Source organism: Mobula hypostoma, chromosome 8 (assembly GCF_963921235.1).
Source record: "Mobula hypostoma chromosome 8, sMobHyp1.1, whole genome shotgun sequence".
Classification (NCBI taxonomy): domain Eukaryota; kingdom Metazoa; phylum Chordata; class Chondrichthyes; order Myliobatiformes; family Myliobatidae; genus Mobula; species Mobula hypostoma.
In genome coordinates, this window is record NC_086104.1 from 19,891,305 (window position 1) to 19,916,275 (window position 24,971).

The window sequence follows — 24,971 nt, forward strand, 5'->3', positions numbered from 1 at the left end:
CCATTTTTTTCCACAGGCAATGAGAAGAAATCAGTGCTCAATGGCGTTTTCAGTGATGACCTTGAGTCAGATTTTCTCACATTCCCATGTGAATAGCATAGAGTAAACCCAAAGACTGGGAAGAGACATAGATGTGAAATACAAGAAGATATACAAAGCAAACTTTTGTCCATAGCAAAATCAGCAGCGTCAAAAGCTCAGGCGCTCACATCACTAGGGATCCATCAGAAGAAAGAGGAAATTTAACACACTGGAATTGTGTCCCCACGATGATGTCAACCTTCTCAGAAGAGGAAGGAAGAAATTAAGATTATTTTGTCTAGTTTACAGTTGAAACGACATCTGAAGGAATGCGAAACAGAAACAAGTCCCAACTCCTTGCCCACCATGAAACCGCAACCCTGATTTTAACCTCAGCTGCTTGCTGGGTGATGGAGAAGATCACAGCTGCGTCCACAGACATAACTGGATAGCAACCAGCAGAGGCTGGAGCAGTTGACTAGCAGCTTGGAGTTAATGGTGGGACAGATAAAACCATTTTCTTGTTTTTAAAGTCCAGTATACAATCAAACAAATAAATGGCTCAAGTTTTCTATGACTGAGGATAAATTATTTTAAGACCATGCTGCGTGCCATACAATGGTGTTTTTGTCTAAAACTGCAGCAGTTTAGAAACATAGAAACATAGAAAATAGGTGCAGGAGTAGGCCATTCGGCCCTTCGAGCCTGCATCGCCATTCAGTACGATCATGGCTGATCATCCAACTCAGAACCCTGTACTTGCCTTCTCTCCATACCCCCTGATCCCTTTAGCCACAAGGGCCATATCTAACTCCCTCCTAAATATAGCCAATGAACTGGCCTCAACTGTTTCCTGTGGCAGAGAATTCCACAGATTCACCACTCTCTGTGTGAAAAAGTTTTTCCTCATCTCGGTGCTAAAAGGCTTCCCCTTTATCCTCAAACTGTGACCCCTCATTCTGAATTCCCCCAACATCAGGAACAATCTTCCTACATCTAGCCTGTCCAATCCCTTTAGAATTTTACACGTTTCAATCAGATCCCCCCTCAATCTTCTAAATTCCAGAGAGTATAAGCCTAGTCGATCCAGTCTTTCATCATATGAAAGTCCTGCCATCCCAGGAATCAATCTGGTGAATCTTCTTTGTACCCCCTCTATGGCAAGAATGTCTTTCCTCAGATTAGGGGACCAAAACTGCACACAATACTCCAGGTGTGGTCTCACCAAGGCCTTGTACAACTGCAGTAATACCTCCCTGCTCCTGTACTCGAATCCTCTTGCTATGAATGCCAGCATACCATTCGCCTTTTTCACCGCCTGCAGTACCTACATGCCCACTTTCAATGACTGGTGTACAATGACACCCAGGTCTCGTTGCACCTCCCCTTTTCCGAATCGGCCACCATTCAGATAATAATCTGTTTTCCTGCTCTTGCCACCAAAGTGGATAACTTCACATTTATCCACATTAAATTGCATCTGCCATGAATTTGCCCACTCACCTAACCTATCCAAGTCACCCTGCATCCTCTTAGCATCCTCCTCACAGCTAACACTGCCGCCCAGCTTCGTGTCATCCGCAAACTTGGAGATGCTGCATTTAATTCCCTTGTCTAAGTCATTAATATATATTGTAAACAACTGGGGTCCCAGCACTGAGCCTTGCGGTACCCCACTAGTCACCGCCTGCCATTCTGAAAAGGTCCCGTTTATTCCCACTCTTTGCTTCCTGTCTGCTAACCAATTCTCTATCCACATCAATACCATACCCCCAATACTGTGTGCTTTAAGTTTGCACACTAATCTCCTGTGTGGGACCTTGTCAAAAGCCTTTTGAAAATCCAAATATACCACATTCACTGGTTCTCCCTGATCCACTCTACTAGTTACATCCTCAAAAAATTCTGAGCTTCGTCAGACATGATTTTCCTTTCACAAATCCATGCTGACTTTGTCCGATGATTTCACTAAATCACACTTATATAAACGGACAAAGTTTAAAAAAAACCTTCATACTCCGCAAAGTACTTAGATTTGATTGGGAAAAAAACATTCTAAAATGCATCCGGAAAAATATACTGAAACACAATGACTCAAGGTTAATTTCAGAGTTGATAAACAAGTCAGAAAGTCAGGAATAAGACCATAAGATATAGGAACAGAAATAGGCCATTTGGCCCATCGTCTGCTCTGCCATTTCATTATGGCTGAACCATTTGTCCTTTTAGCCCCAATCTCCTTCCTTCTCCACATATCCTTCACCTCCTGACCAATCAATAAACTATCAACCCCTGCCTTAAATATACGTAAAGACTTGGCCTTTCCAGCCACCAGTAGCAATAAATTCCACGGATTCACCACTCTCTGGCTAAAGAAATTCTGTCTCATCACCATTCTAACTGGACACCCTTCTATTCTGAGGCTGTGTACTCCAGCTTTTATGTTCTAAGTCTCTTGGAATGAATGCAAATATCACAATTGCTTTCCTCACCTCTGACTTAACCTGCAAATTAACCTTTAGAGAACCCTGCATAACCACTTTGCACCCCAGATTTTTTGAATTTTCTCTCCATTTAGAAAATAGTCTACCCTTTCATTTTTTTCTACTAAAATGCATGACTATACACTTCCTGACACCATATACCATCGGCCATTTCTTTGCCCATGATCTTCATATGTCTAAGTCCTTCTGTAGCCTCTCTACTTCCTCAAAACTAACTGCCCCTCCACCTGTCTTTGTATCTTCCACAAACTTTGCAACAAAGCCATCAATTCCATCACCAAGCCACTGACATATAACATAGAAAGAAGTGGTCCCAACACAAGCCCTTGTGGAACACCACTAGTCACAGTCAGCCAAACAGAAAAGGCTCCTTTTATTCCCACTCTTTGCTTCCTTCCAATCATCCACCGCACTATCCCTGTAAGTATTTTTCCTGTAATACCATGGGCTCTTAACTTGTTAAGCAGTCTCATGTGTGGCACCTTGTCAAATGCTTTCTGAAAATCCAAATACACAATATAAACCGATTCTCCTTTGTCTATCCTGCTTGTTATTTCTTCAAAGACTTCCAACAAGTTTGTCAGGCAAGATTTTCCATCAAGGAAACCATGCTGACTTTGGTCTATTTCATTACGTGTCTCCAAGTAAAGGCTGATTCATACGTGCGGGTCAAATCGACACCGTAGGTACAGCGCAGCCGCGAACCCTACGCAGTGCCTATGCGGATCCCTATGCCGCAGCCTGACGTGCACCTCTCCCAAAACGTGACACGCGTCGCAGCAACGCAAACAGCAACAACTGTGATTGGTCTGCTTGGTAGCATCGCATTTCCTCCTAACGCTGCAATAGCTTCTCATTGGGCGACTGAAGGGCAGGGAAGGAACTCTGGCTGCAATGCTTTCCATAAAGCTTTACAGACCTCCGAAATTATGGAGGACACATTTCGCTTTTACGAAAAGACGCTTGCTTTAAACTTGTTTATCCTGAGAAAGACTACCATGAACATGAAGCCTTGCAGGGCAGGTGTGTGTGTGCATGCGTGACGTGTGCAAATTGCAGAGCAACGCAGACACACCAACACAGAAGTATAAATGCTCACAACAGCGTACCCCACTTGTGTAGGCTACAGCAGAAGCTAGTACGCACAAGTATAAATCAGCTTAACCCTGAAACCACAACCTTATCAGTCGACTCCAACATCTTTCCAACCAGTGAGGTCAGTCTAACTGACGTATAATTTCTTTTCTTCTTCCTGTCTCCCTTCTTTAAGAGTAAAGTGACATTTCCAATTTTCCAGTCTTCTGGAACTATTCCAGAATCTAGTGTTTCTTGAAAGATCATTACTAATGTCTCCACAATCTCTCCAGCCATCTCTTTCAGAACCCTGGGGTATACATCATCTGGTCTGAATGACTTATCTACCTTCAGAACTTTCAGTTTCCAAAGAACCTTCGCTCCAGTAATGGCAACTTCACACATTTCTTACCCTGGACGTGCTGGAATTTCCACCATACTGCTAGGGTCTTCCACTGTGAAGTCTTATTCAGTTTATCTGCAATTTTCTTGTCCCCATTACTACCTCTCCAGCATCTTTTTCCAGCAGTCTGACATCCACTCTCATCTCTCTTTTGCATTTTATGTATCTGAAGAATTAAATTGACTTTATTTCTTACATCCTTCACATACATCAGGAGTAAAAATCTTTATGCTATGTCTCTGTCTAAATGTGCAATGTGTGATTTATAGTAATTTGTAATAAATAGTATATACAACAGGATAGTCAATATAGCATAGAAATACAATTGTATCAGTGTGAATTAATCAGTCTGATGGCCTGGTGGAGGAAGCTCTCACAGAGCCTGTTGGTCCTGGCTTTTATGCTGCAGTACCATTTCCTCGATGGTAGCAGCTGGAACAATTTATGGTTGGGGTGACTCGGGTCTCCAATGATCCTTCGGGCCCTTTTTACACACCTGTTTCTATAAATATTCTGAATAGTGGAAAGTTCACATCTACAGATGCACTGGGCTGTCTGCACCTCTCTCTGCAGAGTCCTGCGATTGAGGGAAGTACAGTTCCTATGCCAATGATGCAGCCAGTCAAGATGCTCTCAATCATGCCCCTGTAGAAAGTCCTTAGGATTTGGGGACTCGTACCAAACTTCTTTAACTGTCTGATGTGAAAAAGGCACTGTTGTGCTTTTTTCACCACACAGCTGGTATGTACAGACCACGTGAGATCCTCAGTGATGTGTATACCAAGGAACTTAAAGCTGTTTACCCTCTCAAACCCAGATCCATTGATGTCAATAGGGGTTAGCCTGTCTCCAGTCCTCCTGCAGTCCACGACCAGCTCCTTTGTTTTTGTGAAATTGAGGGAGAGGTTGTTTTCTTGTCACGACTGATGACTTCTTCTCTGTAAGCTACCTTGTTATTATTTGAGATAAGGCCAATCAACGTAGTATCGTCAGCGAATTTAATTAGCAGATTGGAGCGTGGGTGGTGACACAGTCATGGATATACAGAGAGTAAAGGAGGGGACGAAGGACACAGCCCTGAGGGGCAGATGTGAGGGAGCCCACTCTTACCACCTGTTGGTGATCTGACAAGAAGTCCAGGATCCAGCTGCACAAGACAGGGTGAAAGCTGAGGTCTCTGAGCTTCTTGTCGAGCCTGGAGGGAATTATGGTGTTGAATGCTGAACTGTAGTCCAAGAAGAGCATTCTCACAAAAGCATCCTTCTTCTCCAGATCTGTAAGGATGGTGTGTAGAGCAGTGCCTATTGCGTCATCTGGCAATCGGTTGTGTCGGTAGGCAAATTGTAGTGGGTCCAGTTTGGGTGGTAGCATGCTGCAGATGTAGTCCTTGACCAGCCTCTCAAAGCATTTGCTTATTATTGAAGTGAGTGCAACAGGAAGCCAGTCACTCAGACATGTTACCTTGGTCCTTTCAGGTACGGGAACAATGGTGGACGTTTTGAAGCAGGTGGGCACTCTACGCTGGAAGAAGGAGAGATTAAAAATGTCTGTAAACATTCCTGTCAGTTGTGCCACTCACATCCAGAGTACTTGTCCTGGGATGCCATCCAGTCCCGCAACCTTGCAAATGTCCACTCGTTGGAAACAGCTGAAAAATTCAGCCTCAGAGATGACTTAGGTGCAGCTGGCTTCAGCAGCTCTCCTCAGTGACTCGGTGTTGCCGACATCGAACCGAGCGTAAAATAGATTTAGCTCATCTTGGAGTTTTTGGCATCCTCTTTAATATTAATGGCCAGCTTACTTTCATATACTATCTTTCCCTTCTTAATAACTTTTTTAGTTACTTTCTGTTGGTTTTTAAAAGCTTCCCAATCCTCTAACTTCTCACTAATATTTGCTCTATGATATGCCCTTTCTTTGGCTTTTATGTTGGCTTTGACTTCGCTTGTTAGTCACGGTTGTGTCACCTCGCCTTCAGAATACTTCGTTCTCTTTGGGTTGCATGCTGTACATATCCTGTGCCTTCTGAATTGCTTCCAGAAATTCCAGCCATTGCTGCTCTGCCATCATCCCTGCCAGTGTTCTTTTCCAATCAATTTTGACCAGCCCTTCTCTCATGCCCTTTTACTCCACTATAATACAGATACATCTGACTTTAGCTTCTCCTTTGCAAACTTCAGAGAGAATTCAATCATATTATGATCACTTCCCCTGAGGGTTCTTTTACCTTAAAGCTTTCTAATCAATTCTGGTTCATTGCGCAAAACCCAAACAAGACTAGCAGGTACTCTAAGAGGGCTCAACGATGAGCTGCTCTAAAAACCAGCTGCTTTTTAAGGAATGTACGTGAAAAAGAAATGTAAATGGAGAGCAGGTCTGTAACAGATCTTCACCCTCTGCATGTCAGAACATGCTTGATTTTAACTTTTCTTAGTTATGATGAAAATTATTGACCTAAAAATAAACCTTTTTCTTCCTCTACAGCTGACCATTTTCTGAATTCTGCTTTTACTTTAGCCTTCCGGCATCTTGAGTTTGAATCTCACAATTCTAGCATTGTTATCTTTTGTTTCCAAATTGTTTCCAAAAGACTTTTTTTCTGTGTGCCATACTCTGCCAGAGCCTCAGCGACCACTTTTTCAAGTCGTTGTCTTGGAGGAAAGATTCTGTGAGTGGTCCCCCACATCCTCCTCACAGCGCAGTTTTTTTTTAACGAGGCCGAGTTGCGAGCTCCACACTCAACCCAGCACGGATGGAAAGCGTGCCCAGGAGCAGCCCGACTGGATTCGAACTCGGGAACCTTCGCTCCGGAGTCCGGCGCTGATGTGACTGCACCACCAGCCAGCTGGCAACAGCTTGGAGGTAGAGTAAGACTGGTTGTAAAGGTAGACCCAGATTGCTTGTGGAACAATGATCAGCAGGGTAGTGTTCAGTGAGATGTTAAATTAGAAAATGAAGAAGAGATAGGATCTCAAGTCACATTGGGATGTCAAAGTTCAAAGTAGATTTATTATTAATGTATGCATACGATAAACAACCTAGAGATTCATCTCTTTACAGGCAGCCACAAAACAAAGAAACCCAATAGAACCCATTGAAGCAAAAGAAGACCATCAAACACCCAACGTGCAGGAAAAAAATACAAATCATGCAAACAAAATTAAGCAAATAATGTTCAGAACTGAAATTCATGAAGTGAGTCCACAACCACAAAGCCAGTCACAGCCAATCCAGGATCGCTTTAGTTGCAGGCCACAGGCTCAGTTCAGTGCAAAGACAAGTAAATCTCACCGAGCAGCGAGCCGAACACTGGGCCAGCCCTCACCTCCAGCCCCAATACCCTGACATTTTCAATTTGACCCAGCACTTAAATGCCAAACATCAGCTCATTACTCATTCTTAGACCTGGGCCCTGCTGCTTCAATACACTCTCGGGCCTAGAACCTCCACCTCAATTCAGCTTGTACCCAAAATTTCCAATCTGTCACAGTGCTTAAGAACATAGAACAGTACAGCACATTACAGGCCCTTCAGCCCACAATGTTGTGCCGACTCTCAAACCCTGCCTCCCATATAACCCCAGACCTTAAATTCCTCCATATACCTGTCTAGTAGTCTCTTAAACTTCACCAGTGTATCTGCCTCCACCACTGACTCAGGCAGTGCATTCCATGCACCAACCACTCTCTGAGTAAAAAACCTTCCTCTAATATCCCCCTTGAACTTCCCACCCCTTACCTTAAAGCCATGTCCTCTTGTATTGAGCAGTGGTGCCCTGGGGAAGAGGCACTGGCTATCCACTCTATCTATTCCTCTTATTATCTTGTACACCTCTATCATGTCTCCTCTCATCCTCCTTCTCTCCAAAGAGTAAAGCCACTCCCTTAAATTGGTCAAACATCAGCTTGTTCCTTAGTCTTGGGCCCGGACCTTGCCTGGACTCTGCCGCACCTTGGTTCTGCTGCTTTTTCCGCTCCAAGAGCCAAACATTGGCTCATTCCCTGTTCTCGGGCCTGGGCCCCGCCACCTCCATTCAGTATGTACACATCACAACGTAACCGTCCTGCATCTCTGAGGCTTCAGTTCACACTGCAAAACTGCCAGGTCTTACTGGCAGTTCAAAAGCTCAGAACCAAAAGTTACAGGCTATTGTTTTGCAGTGCTTGCTTACCGGAAAATGCGTGATTAATAAAGTAGCTAGTAGTTTTGTTTGCTGCCAAGCAAGTCGTCACCGTGCTTCACCAGCACCATCTTAAGCAAGAACTCAGTGAAGGAGGTGGATAAGATCTGAATCCAGAGTCTGGGAGTACGGTGAAGATGGGGACAACTTTCAAGCTCCAGATGTGAACACGCCATGCAATGTGAATGGAATTAGTTGTATTTGATTACATTTTATTTTTCCCTCTCTTCTGTCATTCTGCCAATGAAGGGAATATTTACTGATGGAAAATTCAAAGTTCATAGGAAATTTGTTATCAGAATATATACAGTATATGTCACCATATACAATCCTGAGATTCTTTTTCTTATGGGCATTCACAGTAAATATAAAGAAACAAAAATATATAATAATAAATAAGCAAAAATGTTTAGAACATCAGATGACGAGTCTTTGAAAGTAAGTCCACAGGTTGTGGGAAAACTTCAGTGTTGGGATGAGTGACATTATCTCCACCGGTTCTAGAGCCTGATGGTTGAGGGATAACGATTGTTCCTGAACTTTGTAATGTGGATCCTGAGGCTCGCTTCAACAGTGAGCTGGACGATGAGGGTCCTTGATAATGGATGCTGCTTTCTTGTGACAGTGCTCCTTAGTATATGTGTGCAATGGTGGGGAGGGCTTTACTGGTGATGGAATTGGCTGTATCTACTTCTTTTTCCTAGTCTTTTCCATTCAAGGGCATTGGTGCTCCCATACCAGGCCATGATGCAACCAGTCTGTATACTCTCCACTGCACATCCATAAAAGTTTGTCAAAGTTTTAGATGTCATGCCAAATCTTCACAAACCTCTAAGGAAGTAGAGGTGCTGCTGTACCTTCTTTGTATTGGTCCTTACACACACGGCCCAGGACAGACCCTCTGAGGTGATAACACCGAGGAAGTTAAAGTTGCTGCCCCTCTCTACCTCTGATCCCCCAATGAGTAGTTGCTCATGGACCTCCAGTTTCCTCCTCCTGAAGTTAATAATCAACTCCTTTGTCTTGCTGGCATTGAGTAAGAAATTGTTATTGTGGCGCCTCTCAGCCAAATTTTCAAACTCCGTCCTATATGCTGATTTGTCACCATCTTTGATTCGGCCAATGACAGTGGTGTCGTCAAACTTAAATATGGCATTAGAGCTGTGCTTAGCCTCACAATCATAAGTATAAAGTGAGTAGAGCAGGGAGCTAAGCACACAGTCTTGTGGTGCACCTGTTCCGTTGGTGATTGTGGTGTAGATGTTGCTGCCCATCCGAACTGACTGGGGTCTGCAAGTGAGGAAATTGAGGATCCAGTTGCACAAGGAGGTACTGAGTCCTAGATCTTGGAGCCTATTGATTAGTTTTGAGGGTTGATAGTATTGAATGCCAAGTTGTAGATAGATAGATAGATAGATAGGTATACTTTATTGATCCCGAGGGAAATTGGGTTTCGTTACAGCCGCACCAACCAAGAATAGAGCATAAATATAGCAATACAAAAACCACAAACAATCAAACAACAAAAATGCAAACTATGCCAGATGGAAAATAAGTCCAGGACCAGTCTATTAGCTCTGGACTTATTTTCCATCTGGCATAGTTTGCATTTTGAAGAGCATCCTAATGTATGCATCTTCCCAGAAGAGACAATGAAAAGGCATCTGTCATTGACTTGTTGTGATGATTGGAGCATATCGAAGTTGCTCCTCAGGTAGGAGTTGCTATGTTTTATCACCAACCTCTTAATGTACTTCATCACAGTGGATGTAAGTGCTACTGAATGATAGTCAATGAGGCAGGTTGCCACCAGTATAATTGAAATAGGTTGGTGGTTCATACTATCAAAGCAAGAGGTTAAAAATGTCAGTGAACACTCCAACCAGTTAATCATCACAGGACTTCAGTACTCAGTCAGGTACCCAGCCTGGGCTGGATGATTTTCATGGGCTCCCCCTCCTGAAGGATTCTCTCACCTCAGCCTCAAAGACTGAAATCACAGGAGCCGTGGGGTTTGTGAAGGTGCTTCCATGTTTTGATGGCCAAAGCCAACAGAAAGGGCATTGAGCTCATCTGGGAGTGAAGCCTTGTTGTCACCTATGTCACTTGGCTTCACTTTGTAGGAGGCGACAGCATTCAAGTCCTGCCACAGCCGTCAAGCACCCTTCAGTGACTCCAGCTTGGTTCGGATTCGGAATTGCCACTTCACATGTGAGATAGCTTTCCAGAGGTCGTACCTGGACTTCTTATATTTTACTTGGTTGCCAGACCCAAACAGCACTGATCTGGCCTTGAGCAGATTTCGGATCTTTTGGTTCATCCAGGGCTTCTGGTTGGAGAAGACTCTGAATGATTTTGTGGGCACACTCTCATCGAAACTATTTCTATAAAACTTGATGAACTAATGCCTACAGCAAAGTTTACATTTTCTCAGTGTGGTTTTAAACTTTTAGTTCACATTTCTGTTTTATTTGTAAAACAAGAAGTTTGCATAGGTCTAGTGGTGGTACAGTGACTATTTGAATGAACTAGTAATTCACAGGTCTAGTTTAATAACCTGGATCCATTATCTATTGTCTCAGCAATAATTCTCGTTACAAACGTTCTTGGTTCACTAAATATTCTTTAAATATTCTTCAGCCATTCTCACCTGACCTGATCTGCATGTGACTGGCTATAAACCGGTCAAGTAAACAAAGCAGTTGCAACAATTCCACTATGTTGATTTTTTTTTAAACATGACGCTATTAACCAAGGCACTAAATTCAAAATGCCCACGTCACTCCCAGCCCAATTAATCACGCAGAGTACTATTTATATATAGGTGTGGTACAAAAACTAAGGGGGAGGGGTGGGGGAGGAGTAGTCTTTGGAGTCTTCAGTGTTGACTCTAAACCACTTGACATCTCATGGCTTCGGATTAAGTGTGGCCAAAAAAATTCCCCCAGTTTATTGCCCATACTCTTCAATCAACAATCCATACTCCTCTAAGCTGAGCACTGGTTATTGAAAGTAACTGGGTGCAGAATGTTCTCTGGAGTACCTCCAACAGTAAAAGTGTCCTGACAGTTTCCAAGTGAAAGACACAACTGCTGGTCTGGGTCATTCTCAGCACGTAAGGGATGACATTATCTGACTTCTACCTATTGCTGATGCATTTATGCATGACAGTGTTGGTAGGAGTGACCATCTTTCCTGCCGACACTGTTGAGTGGCACAAGAATTATCCTAAATGGACTCAGAACAGATCTGACAGTCAAAAGCTTAGCATCAATTTGGACTGTCGGCCAATGGCAACCGTACAGGGCATACGGAAAAATGGAAGCCAACTTGGTGTTGCTTAAAGAAGGCATCAAATACAAACAAAGCACAATGCAATATACATAGTTATCTCACAGCCAACGGGCCAGATCAAAGTTCTGTACTCCTGCCAATATGGTCATGAAAGGTGCGGACAATTCAAATAACTGGCGCAGTGGATGCCAAGAACATCACCATCCGAAGTGTGAGTCTAAAGATAAGTACAAACTCATGTATATCCAGAAGTATCAAATGAATCAAATCTATCCAGATCTATCTTGGATTCCTCCTGAAATGATTACAATCATAAAAGCTGACCTACAACCAATAGGCTCTAGATTCATTCTACAGGAGACCAAGAAGCAGCCGAGTGCACTGGATACATAAAGGACAATGAGACCAGGAAGTATCTCAGCTATCATACGGAATACTTCTTCTCCAGAACTAGCTATGTTTCTAACCAAGCTCTCACAATACTGGAAATTACCAAAGAAAATGGAAAATTGTTTAGTTGTGTTTTTTGGTTACAAAAAGCAGGTTAAATCAATCGGATTAATCCAAATCAGGGGTTCTCAACCTTTTAATGCCATGCTTCCCTATCAATAACCAAGGATTCCATGGATGCCAGGTTGGGAACCCCTGATCTCGATCATCAGCAAAGGAACTGAAGAGTTGAATGACAGAGGATTATTCAGCTCCAACTCTCACCACAGTCTTGGCACGAGTGTGGAGCAAAGACCTGAAGTCTAGAGGTGAGGTGAGAAAAGCAGCCCTTGACACTGAAAGAGCATCTGGTCAAGTGTGTCATCAAGGAGCTTCATTAAAACTAAAATAATTGGTACTAAAGGGGGGAAACTATATGGTTGGAGCCACATCTGCGGCAATGGAAGACAGTTGTGGTTGTTGGAAGTCAATCGTCCCAGCCCCAGCATTACTGAGAATTACTGGAAATTACTGGAGGGACAAGATCTATCATCATTTGGATTGGCAAGGCCTGAACATAATCAACATAGTCAAAATGGTTTTTTGCATGGGATGTCATGTCTGACAAACCTTTTGGAGTTTTTTTGAAGAGGTAACGAAGAGGATCAATGAAGTCAGGACAGTGAATGTTGTCTATATGGAATTTAGTAAAAGCTTTGACAAGGTCCCACATAGCAGGCTGATGTGAAAAATTAGGTCACATAGAACTACTTAGCAAGGTGGATTCAGAATTTGTTCAGTGATAGAAAGTAGAGGGTGATCGTTGAAGGTGATTCCTTGACTGTAACCAGTAGGGTGCCCCATGGATCACTGTTGGAACCTTTGTTATTCATTATGTATGCTAATGATTTAGGTATCAATATACATGGTATGATTAGCAAGTTTGCTGATGATACTAAATTAGATCTTGTTGATAGTGAAACAGGTTATAACAAATTTCAAAAAAAGATCTTGATCATTAATTGACACCTATTCAACCTAATTAAGACCTATCAAATGGAGAAAGGCCTTGATAGAATGGAGGTGGAGAGGATGTTTCCCATGGTGGGAGTCTAAGACCAGAGGAGACAGCCTCAAAATAGAGGGGCATCCTTTTAGAACGGAGATGAGGAGGAATTTCTCTAGCCAAAGAGTAGTGAACCTGTGGAATTCCTTGCCACAGGCAACAGTGGAGGCCAAGTATTTATGCGTATTTAAGGCAGAGGTCGATAGATTCTTGATTAGTCAGGATATGAAGGGATGCAGGGGGAAGGCAGGAGCTTGGGGCTAAGGGGAAAATTGGATCAGCCAAAATGAAATGGCGAAGAAGACTCGATGGGCCAAATGGCCTAATTCTGCTGCTATATCTTATAGCTATGGTCTATTTCGGGAGATGACTCAGGAATAGCAAATGGATTTCTATTTAGGTAAGTGTGAGGTGAAGTATTTCAGACTTTCAAGTCAGGGTGGGTCATACAGAGAATGGCAGGGCATTGGTGAGTATTGCCAAACAGGCACATGAGAGTACCATTACTGAAAGCAACTGTGCCAGTAGACAGGGTGGTGAAGAAGGCGTTTAACAAGCTGGCCTTCATTAGCCAGGACATCGAGTTTATGGACGTTATGTTGCAGCTATACAAGTTGCTGGTGAGGCCCCACTTGGATCATTGCGTACAGCTTTGTTCACGTTGCTGTAGGAATGACGCCGTGAAGCTGGAGAGGGTGCAGAAGATATTTACGAGGATGCTGCCTGGAGTTGAGGACCTCAGTTACAGGGAGAGGTTGGCCACGCTGGGCCTTTATTTCCTGGAGTGCAGGAGAATGAGGGGTGACCTCACAGAAGTTTATAAAATCATGAAGGGGTATGGATAAAGCTGGATGGTAACGGTCCTTTCCCTAGGGTTGGGGAGTGGACAGCTTGAGGACACAGATAGAAGAGGGGAAAGATTTGAAAGACACTTGAGAAGAAACTTCTTCACATAATGAGCTCCCAGAGGAAGTGGTCGAGGCTGGTACAATTGCAACTTCTAAGAGACATTTGAGAAGGTAGATGGAGAGGAAAGGTTTGCAAGGTTATGGGCCTAATGCAGGCAATTGGGGCGAGCAGTAAGGATGATGTGGTCAGCATGGACCATTGGGCCAAAGTTTCTGTGCTTACTCTGTGGCTCAATAGGTCTCCATCAATCAATCCCATGTACCTTAATCTTTTGGATCAGTTCATAGTGAGAGACTTTGTCAAAATCTTTATTAAAGTCCATGGATACAACATCTACTGCTCTGCTTTCATCAATCATCTTCATCAACTCCTCAAAAAACTCAAACAAGTGTGTAAGAAAATGAACATGAATATGTAAATTATCAGCCTCAGTGGCAGATCAAACTAGGACTAGCGTTAGAGACAGTAACAGGAGACTAACATAAAATGCTGTAGTGAAACAAGACTGAATGGATTACTCCATTGGAAACCGGCACCGAATCACTGGGACATAATTCCATAATGATTTTTAATTATGAACTACCAATTTAAGGTTTATAAATCCCTTGAAAAGCCATGATGGCAAGCCTCCAACCTGAAAGCTATTTTTCTCTCTGCCACCCGACTAGTTCCAGCATTCTGGACCATCTATAAATATTCTGCTGCCATATGAAGCCAAGCCCTCACGATATACAACCATGACTTCTTGTGCTGTGCCCTATATATTTTTCGTTTTCAGTAAAAATCACAAGACTGAGTTAGTGTAATTGCCCTCACAACAGCATTACTACTGTTCTGTCCTATGGTAAGGTCACTCGTGTACCAGGTACAAAAGCCTTCATAAGAACGTAAGAAATAGGAGCAGGAGTCGGCCATCTGGCCTGTCGAGCCAGCTCCGCCATTCAATAAGATCATGGCTGATCTGACCATGGCTGATCTGACCATGGACTCATCTCCACCTTCCTACTTTTTCCCCATAACTCTTAATTCCCCTACTATGCAAAAATCTATCCAACCTTGTCTTAAAATATATTTACTGATGTAGCCTCCACTGCTTCATTGGGCAGAGATTTCCACAGATTCACCACTCTCTAGAAAAAGCAGTTCCTCCTTATCTCTGTCCTAAATCTACTTCCCCGAATCTTGAGGCTATGTCCCCTAGATCTAGTCTCACCTACCAGTAGAAATAAATTTCCTTCCTGCATCTCATCTATCACTTTCATAATTTTATATGTTTCTATAAGATCTCCTCTCATGCTTCTGAATTCCAGCAAGTACAGTCCCAGGTGACTCAATCTCTCCTCATAGTCTAGCCCACTATCTCTGGAATCAACCTGGTGATACTGTGTGTTCAGGATTAACTATAAGCTTTATTTCCACTTTTTTTAAATAAAACAAGCAAACACAATTGTTTACAGTTCATTCTACTGCATCCAAGCTAGTTTTTAAGCCCCACACAGGCGCACAGACAAGAAATAGGAGCTTGTCTAACAGAAGCTAATAAACCATCTCAACAAATGTGTCATGAACACCTTTGCTGCGTGGCTTCAGAAAATGTAACAAGGCAGGTTGAGGCCCTTTAATTCACCAGACTGGAAAATTTCATCTGCTGGGTCTAATTAACATTTGAAGTTTAAAAAAAGGGGGTCTGGAATGTTTGCAAAAGAAAAATGCAATTAGAAATAAAACATATTAGATCCCCTGGTGTATGATCAGCATGCCAATGTTTGCTAAGTGTTGGGCTGAGTCCTCCTGTTAGGTCAAATGGTGTTCACCAGCACCCCGTAGGGGATCATTCAACACTGAATATTTTCCCTTGTCTAGACAAGGCAACTCTTGGACTACTGCACAGATTCTGATACCACCAGAACGGGGACCTGCTACAATTGTTGCCTTAAGAAATCTGGAATGATGGGTCAACTCACTGACAAGACGCATTGATATCCTGGGTCAAAAGAAACTGACATCTGTTTTGATCAGCAAGGCTGCTGGCAAAGAAAACGGCTCCTGGAGCCCTGAGCAAAGTGGAATTCTGCGCCAAGCTTGCACCTGTGTTTGAAAACATTGCCGAACTATAGTCAGTGAAATAACACATTCACATTGCAGGCTATCGAAGACTTGGAAGAGAACGCCTTCCCCTGCTTTATCCTATCTCTTTCTAATCTTCCCTTACAACTAGAACAAAAAATAAACAAACTACTGGAAAATCTCTGCAGACTGAGGAACATCTTTGGGGGTAAATAAATTGTCGACAATTTCATTCCCCCCCCCAACAAATCTTGCTTGATCTGCTGAGTTATTCCAGCAGTTTGCTTTTCGTTCCAGTTCTACCATCTGCAGTCTCCAGTGTGTCTTGTTCTGACAATTAGGTTCTTTTCTAAGAATCACCTTTCTTTAAATTCTCTTGAATCATGTACAGTCCTTTAGCTGTTCAAAGCCCTGTGTTGCCAAACACAAGTGGACGCTGTCATAGACGGAACATTTACAATCAGTACCGGCTGACTATTTGTCCAACAAGAGCTCCACACAGCTGCTGATGCCCAGGATCCATCTGCGGAGAGCAATTTCTTCAGTCATGCAGCACAGAACCAGACCTTGCAGCCCACCACACCCCTGTCGACTACCGGGCAACGATCTGCATTAATCCCATCCTCATCGTCACAACTGCGCAATGAAGGAGTTTTGTATGTGTATACATATATATTTGCAAGTATTCCAGGTGGGAGAGGGGGAGATGGAACTCAAGGGAGGGAGACAGGTGGACAATCAGCTACCAGTAATTCCATGGAGAAGGGAAGCAGAGAAATTAGCAGATGCCAAAAATGCTGGAGACTTTGCGAGCAGAGTCTCAATAGGCCGCAGAATCGGGGGGAATAAAGCTCAGAGAAGATCTAATAAAAATATATAAAATCTTGCTAGATTTAGATGGGTAACCCAGATAAAACTGGTCTCCATTGGTTGTGGCATAAAGAACTATTGACCAGCACAAGGTCATCGGGTATTACAAGGGAAAAGAGCTCCCTGCAGCAAGTTGCTATAGTATGGAGTGCACTATAGTACGTTTCCAAAAGTAAGATGGGAAAATATTAGATGCTAATAAAATTGCTGGGGTATAATATTTTTTTTGTTAAATGAATAACAAAAGCTAATCTACTTTTCTCTGTAATTAATAACCAACGAAAATAAGTGTAACCTTGAAAGCTTTATTGAGAGCACCATTTCATTCAGCACTACGTACACTCAAATGTTTCACTTGTGGTGCCTTCCGCACAGGGGTAACATAACAGAACAAAGCGGACGAGTTTTGTGGTGGGGCTCACAGCTTCTCTCTCCACACCTACTGAATGACTCAAACACTTCCATTTCTTATTTCCAGGCAGGCGGGAGTTTGGCTTTGTCTTAGTTTGGTCTGGTTTGACCAAATTCAGTGCATTGACTTTGAGAATATCTGACAGCCTGATCACCTCACTCCTGTAGGCATTTATAAATAAATTGAGACAGGAAACGCTCTGTAGCAAGATTCCACTGAGGCTACCCTGAGGTGATCCTGTCTGTGTTCAACCGTACACTATCACCCAGCAATATCTTTATTTTAAATACTTTCAAATCCTTTCATGGCCTTGGCGTTCTTTAGCTGAGTAATCTTTTCCAGTCCTATAAACCCCCTGTCTGTTCCTCCACTTCCGATCTCTTGATCATCCTGACCATGAATTTACTAGGATGTTGTTGGACATTAAGGACCTGACTTATGAGGGAAAGGTTGAATAGATTTGGACTTTAGTCCATGGAGCACAGGGGAACGAGGGGAGATTTGACACAAAATCACGGGGGGTATAGATAGGGTAAACGCAAACAAGCTTTTTCCCCCACTGAGGTTGGGTGAGACTAGAGCTTGAGGTCATGGGTTAGGGGTGAAAGGTGACATATTTAAGGGGAACATGAGGGGGAACTTCTTCACTCAGTGGGTGGAACGAGCGGTCCTGCAGAAGTGGTGGATGCAGGTTCGATTTCAACATTTAAGGGAAATTTGGATAGGTAAATAGATGGGAGGGGATGGAGGGCTATAGTCCGGAGCAGGTCGATGGAACTAAGCAAAGTAACAATTTGGCACAGAAAAGGTGTGCTGTGTGGCCTGTTTCTGTGCGGTAGCACACGATTACTCTACACCTCTCTCCATTTTCTGAGCTCAAATTTTTGACTATTTTCCTGGTAGCCTGTCCTATTATCTCAGCATGTTTCAGTGTTTCCTGACTCCCTGGTCATTGTCATGTTGCTGCTTTAAAGGATCTTGTCCTGCACACATTTCCTGGCTGAGAAAAATAACCACTCTTCAAAAGAGTTTCATTGGCTGCACATTTTGTCAGCTGGTGGATGTTGAAGTGTCTATGGGAACGCAAGCCCTCTGCAGGGCCAATGTCAGGAATTAAATATGGTGTGGGATGAGAGCATGTGATAAGGTATCCAAGTACATTTAAGTTTTTTGGCTTCTGGCATTAACATTTCATGTTAACACTGTACATTATCCATGAACTGGAAGCCAATCCAACACGTTCAGATAAAAGAAATACGATATTTCTGTACTTGGTGTTCAAAATATCTGCATGGCAGGTCCTCACCTTCACATCCGTGTCCATTCGCCGTTGCTGTGAAGCCCTGCTCACAAATACAGTAGAAGGAACCCTCTGTGTTCAGGCATTCCCCATTTTCACAGCGTTCCGGGTCCAAGCATTCATCCACATCTGGTGCAGAGGAAAGAAACAATCACAGGAATCTCTCTTTGTACAAGTGACAACAAAAATCTTGGGAGCAAGTCTGCAGGCACCATGAGCTTGCCTTGCTCAAAAGTGTTTCCAGGCCATTACTCAGCACTCAGCCACAGAAAAACTGAGATCCCATCTGCTTTCTCAGCAGACGCAAATAGATCCAGGTGCATTATTTCAAAGAACAGCTGATGAGCCATCGTAAGTGCCCTGGCAGTATCTTATCGGTCAACCATCATCACAACATTGTCAGGTTGCCTTCTAACAAGGTCTTGTTATGCACAACATTTCCTGCCTGAGAACAATGACCACACTTCAAAAGAATTTCATTGACTGCATATTTGAGCAGTTCAAGAGAGCAAAAGGCACTACAGGAATGCAAGTCCTCTCCATGACGACTGACAGGGATTACAAATGGCAAGGGTGAGGGCCTGAAATAAGCTAAACAATTACAGGCTGCCTATAGAAGTTACCTGGCATTTTCTGGCTGCTGGCATTGACACTTTACCTTGGCATGGTATATTATCCACTAGCTGGAAGCCACTGTGACAAGTGCAGGTAAAGGAGCCTTTGGTGTTTGTACACTCGCCTCCCTGGCAAGCATCTGCATTTTCTTGGCATTCGTCAATGTCTGCAACAAATAAGTTTAGAAGGCTGTTGAGCTGACATTGTCTATAAAACTCTCTGATAGACTCCAAATTTTTATTGCTGTCTCATATTAGAACATCCAGAGAAAATACTCCTTGGGCAACCACTGTTTTTGCACGGTTCCCAAAGCCAAAAACTGAATCCACCATGGTTAATTTGGTTACACTGTCTGCAATTTTAGCCAAAAATGTGTAGTTTTAAATAAACAGCATTGGCCAAAAGATTCCTTTCTCCCATTGAGACCAGGCAGGATTTGTTCGTTGTGCAGTAGATGGCCAGGTTAATATGGGCAATCCTTCAGTGTGGAGTTTAGTAGGACTTTTGCTGTCACCACCATATAATGTGATGGCGTTACATCCTCCTACATTCCCCATGAAAACAGAATGTGCTGGAAAAAATCATGCTGCAGTACTTCAACAGGGCACATGGCAACCTTTAGGAGTTCAACTATTTCCTGTGTTTATAATTACATCTCTCCGAGATCATTGCTGCTTTACCTGTCCTATTATCACTACCTCCACCCCACACCATCATCACTTCATTCGTTTCATCTCTCCCTCACCTCCATGCTCAGCAATTCCCCTTTGAACCCCTCAGCCATCAGGCTCTTGAACCAAAGGGGATAACTTCACTCATCTTCACTTGCTCCATTATTTAAATCTTCCTTCAACCTATGGACTCACTTTCAAGGACTCTTCATCTCATAGTCTCGATACATATTGCTTATTTATTTATTATTATTATTCCTTCTTTTTCTACTTGCACAGTTTGTGGCCTTGTGGTGCTTTGGATGCCAACCTTGCTGTTTCTTTAGCATTGTTGTCTTTTATTATTTTTACGAGACCGAGTTGCTAGCTCGACACTCAACTCAGCACGGATGGAAAGCGTGCAAGGAGCCAGTCAGATTTGAACTCAGGACCACTCACACCAAAGTCCGGTGTGGATGACACTACACCACCAGCCATCAACATACATGTACTTTGATAATAAATTTACTTTGAAATTTTGTTCCATATTCTCCTCCCCAACTCTTTCCTTGCATTTAATAGCCTGCATATTTCTAATTTTACACTAATCATTAATTTGAAGTTTTGCCAATGCTCCTTTCTTCCTGAACTGTAAGTATTCACAGTTTTTTTTAATTTAATATGTTGCCCATTCATAAACAGCTGAAGTTGACCAAAGGAGGAAGGATTCAATGTGTATTGTTCTAAGTATGATCTAACCAAGGTTTTGCATTTCCTTCTCCCTGCATATCTCTATGTCTAGGCTGTCATGTTCAAAGAACACGAGTTGCCATCGATTATGAGCAGTAAGTGTCATGTTCAAACAACTGAAACAGCACTAATGTGTTTAAAATGTAGAGCACAAAATTCCCATCAACCTGTATGATAAATAGCAGACGGAGCAATACATTAAATAGATTAGAAAGGGGACTATTACTCAGAAGGTGCTCTGGTTCGCAGTAGCTTTGCCCAGTGAGCCACAAGAACATTGGAAGATTGATGTAAACAGCAGAGGGTATTGTGAATATTCTCAAAATGCTGGAGGAACTCAGCAGGCCAGGCAACACCTAAAAAAAAGAGTCCAGTCGACGTTTCGGACCTCAACGTAGTTGCAGGGTGGAGATGACTGGGAATTAAATATCTAAGAGTATCAGGTAATTTTGTAGGGGTAGCTAAGAAGGTAAGAGAGGTGGGGTAGCACTCTTCATGACGGATGACATTAGGGTGAAAGGATAAAGGGTCTAAGGTGCAGAATGTTCAATCCATCTGGGTAGAGACTAGCAATGGGAAAGTGAAAAAGTGTAAAACAACTGTTGGGAGTTGTTATGAACACCAAATAATAATATTACAATGGCATGGGCAATAAATGAAAAAATATCTGATACGCGTGAGAATAGAATGCCAGTTGTCATGGCAACATTAACTCGCGCATAGTTGAAATCAAGGTTGTTGAAGCAGTCTTAAAGATGTCATAAAAGGCACCTGTGATACCTTTCCCGAAATTCTCTTCATCTCAGGTTCTCAATACTTATTGCTTATTTATTATTATTATTATTATTTCTTTTTTCTTTCTTTTTGTATTTGCACAGTTTGTTGTCTTTTGCACACCAGTTGTCAGCCCTGTTGGTGTGGCTTTTCATTGATTCTATTATGGTTATTGGATGTATTGAGTATGCCCACAAGAAAAAGAATTTCGGGGTTGAATGTGGTGACATAGATATACTTTGAAAATAATTTTACTTTGAACAGCACGCTACTGAACCTACAAAGTAAAATGCCATCTGCAATCTGAATCTGAGCAAGAGACAGGTACATTTAAGAATCTTGCCACTAGGGATCTCCCTGGAAAGAGTGATCGATCACAGTATGACTGAATTTCTCATCCATTTGGAGGGTGTAATAGTTTGATCTAGAATCCACTGTATTTTGCCTAAAGAAGGGGGATTGCAACTGAATAAGGGAGGAATTGGCTAACACAGACTGGGAACACAGGGTACGTGGTGAGGTAGTTGAGGAACAGTGGAAGATTTTTCAAAGGGATTTTTCGCAGCACTCAACAGAAATATATTACAGTCAGGGCAGGGAGAGTCAGCCTTGGAAGATCACAAAGGAAACAAAATGAGCTCACACATTCAAAATTGCCAAGGTTAGTGGGAAACTGGTAGACTTTAAACAGTAACAAAGAACCACAAAGCAACAATAAAGAAAGAAAAGATAGATTATGAAAGTAAATTTGCTAAAATATTTAAAAAAGTGGAAGATTTTATAATTACATAATGGTGGCTAAAATGAACATAGATCTCTTGGAAGATGAGAAGGAGGAACTAATATTAGATAATGCGGAAATGGCTAAGACTTTAGAACATAGAACATCAAATAGTACAGCACAGTACAGGCCCTTCGGCCTACAATGTTGTGCCGATCCTTAAACCCTGCCTTCCATATAACTCCCCACCTTAAATTCCTCCATATACCTGACTTTGAATGACTATTTTGTATTGGTCTTCATGGTGGAGGACACATGTAGCATACCAAAGGGAGATGTTCTGGACATAATGGAAGATGAGTACCTCCCCACAATCACTATCACTAAAGAGTAGTGCTGAGCAAATGAGTGGGCCTCAAGTTAGACAGGGTCTTTTGGGCACCCCAAGGTACTGAAAGAAATGGAGGAAGTTATAATAGAGGCATTTATGATAATTTACCAACATTCTCTGGACTCTAGATAGGTCCCAGCAAATTTGGAGTTGGTGAATAACATGCCATTGTTTAAAAATGATGTAGGTTACTAATAGGTTAGTTAGCTTAATGTCTGTTGTCAGGAAAATGCCTGAATGTTATCATTAAGGAAATAAAACAGACAGAGGTGGTTCTGTCAGGCAGACACTGCATTGATTCAAGTAGGGCAGGTCCTGTTTGACAATCTTACTGGAGTTCTTTGAGGATATAATGAGGGCAATGGATGGAGAAGAATTGGTGGATGTTATATATTTGGATTTATAGAAGGTGTTGGATAAAGTGCCACATGAAAGACTTGAGGATATGGATGTCTGGAGTTGGCAGTAATATGTCAGCATCAATAAGAGAATTGTTTAACCAACAGAAGGCAAAGAGTTGAGATAAGTAGGCGCTCCCTGGGTGGCAATTAGTGGTGAGCGGAGTGTCGCAGGAGTCGGTGCTGGGCCCATAACTGTTCACAACATACACTAACGATTTAGAAAAAGGGACCGAGAGTACTGTATCTAAGTTTGCCAATGATACTAAACTGAGTAGAAAAGCAAACTGTGGAGAGAATGCAGAGAGATAATAGATAAGTTAAGTGAATGGACAAGGATCTGGGATATAGAGTATAATGTTGGTAAGTGTAGGGTTGCCCAGTCTGGAGGAACAAACAGAAAATCAGATTATTATTTAAATGGTGAAAGATCGCAGCATGCCATTATGCAGAAGGTCTTGGGAGTATTTGTATATGAATTCGCAAAAGGTTACCACAAGTGCAATGAGTTATCAAGAGGGCAAATGGAATGTTTGTCTTCACTGCTGGAGGTTTTGAATTTAAGAGCAGGGAGATTATGCTGCAGTTGTACAGGGTACTGGTGAGACTGCACCTGGAATGCTGCGTGCATTTTTGCTCTGTTTGCTTGAGACATACTGCATTTGCAGTTGTTGCAGAACAAATTCACTGAGTTGATTCTAGAGATAAGGGGGTTAACCTATGAAGAACCACTGAGGTTGCTTGGGACTGTACTTGTAGGAATTCAGAAGAATGAAAAGGGATCTTATAGGAACATATAAAATTATGAAATGGATAAATAAGATCGAGGCACGAAAATGGTAGGTGAGATCAGAACTAGGGGACATAGCCTCAACATTCAGGAGAGTAGATTTATAATGGAACTTCGAAGGAACTGTTTTTCCCAGAGAGTAGTGAATCTGTGGAATTTTCTGCCCAGGGAAGCAGTAAGGCTACTTCATTAAATCTATTTGAGAAACAGTTAGATTTTTGCATTGCAGTGAAAGTAAGAATTACGGGGAAAAGGCAGGTAGGTGGAGCTGAGTCCATGGCCAGATCAGCCATGACCTTATTGAAAGGTGGAGCAGGATCAACAAGCCAGATGGCTTATTCCTGCTCTTATTTCTTATGTTCTGCCCAGAAATCAGAAAAAAAAATACTGCTCCATCTCTCTCATCATAGTACATCTGATGAGAAATGATCCAGTACTTTGTTTTCTTAACAGTTTTTACTCTGCAGACCATCAAAGGGGTTCCATAGTCCCTTTGAAATCTCCTCTCTCTAATCATGCCTTTGTTCGGGGAAGAACCTACACAATGTTTCCAAATCTGCAGGGGCTTGTAATTTTCTCTTTGCTGAGAAAACAAAGGGATGGACAGTTAGATGTTATTTTTGGACTGACATAAAGTCTAGATAAGCCAACTAATGTGACCCGCATTTTACACATGCAGCTGAATCTGGAAACGCGGCCTTGATCACCTGTAAAGGTTAATGTTTGCTTGTGAGGCGAGTATCCTAGTAGACTGAGCATACTGCTCAGGGATGATGGCAGCCTGCTGGAGAGTTTGTCAACTCTCTGAAGATCCACAGGGATGTTACAAAACCACAGCTCCCACAAAGCCACCTGACCCAAATGAGGCCCCATCAGTGGAACAAGCACCGATTCCCCTCTTGTTCTGTTTGAATATTTGTGAAAAATTAGGTTCCTGAGGATCACCCTCCTCTCTGCTTTGACTGCAATCATAACAATCAAGAAATCTGTGAGGGAACATTTTTTTTTAGCAAACAGTGGTGGCAGTTAGATAAACTTCAAGGCAAGGGACCTAGATTTAAGGTCTTGACAAGAAGGGCTGACGACAACACTAAAAGACAAGACCTAGTGAAAGTAGATTGGAACCAGCTGCAAAAAGGAAAAACAACATCTGATAAGTGGGATGCACTTAAAAGCAAAGTAGTCAGACTTCAGTATCAGCGTATCCCTAAGAAAGATAGCAAGATTAGGGACCCTTGGTTAATAGTGGAAATTGAAGATTTGATCAGGAAAACAGAAGGAAACATATGTCTGAGCATAGGAAATTATCAAGCGAGCCTTTCAAGGTTTATAGAGGAGAGAAGAGATACCTTA

General features: G+C 42.5%; 1 protein-coding gene across 6 annotated transcripts in view; it reads right to left on the reverse strand.

Moving 5' to 3' along the window:
• Nucleotides 1-24,971, reverse strand: part of ltbp1 (latent transforming growth factor beta binding protein 1) — a 463,174-nt gene that overhangs the window by 122,468 nt on the left and 315,735 nt on the right. For all 6 annotated transcript variants that reach the window (XM_063055533.1, XM_063055535.1, XM_063055537.1 and 3 more), the window contains 2 exons: nt 19,188-19,310; nt 18,536-18,658 (listed from right to left, as the gene is read on the reverse strand). In XM_063055533.1, the coding sequence (XP_062911603.1) occupies nt 18,536-18,658; nt 19,188-19,310 (246 nt within the window). The remainder of the gene's footprint in view (nt 1-18,535; nt 18,659-19,187; nt 19,311-24,971) is intronic.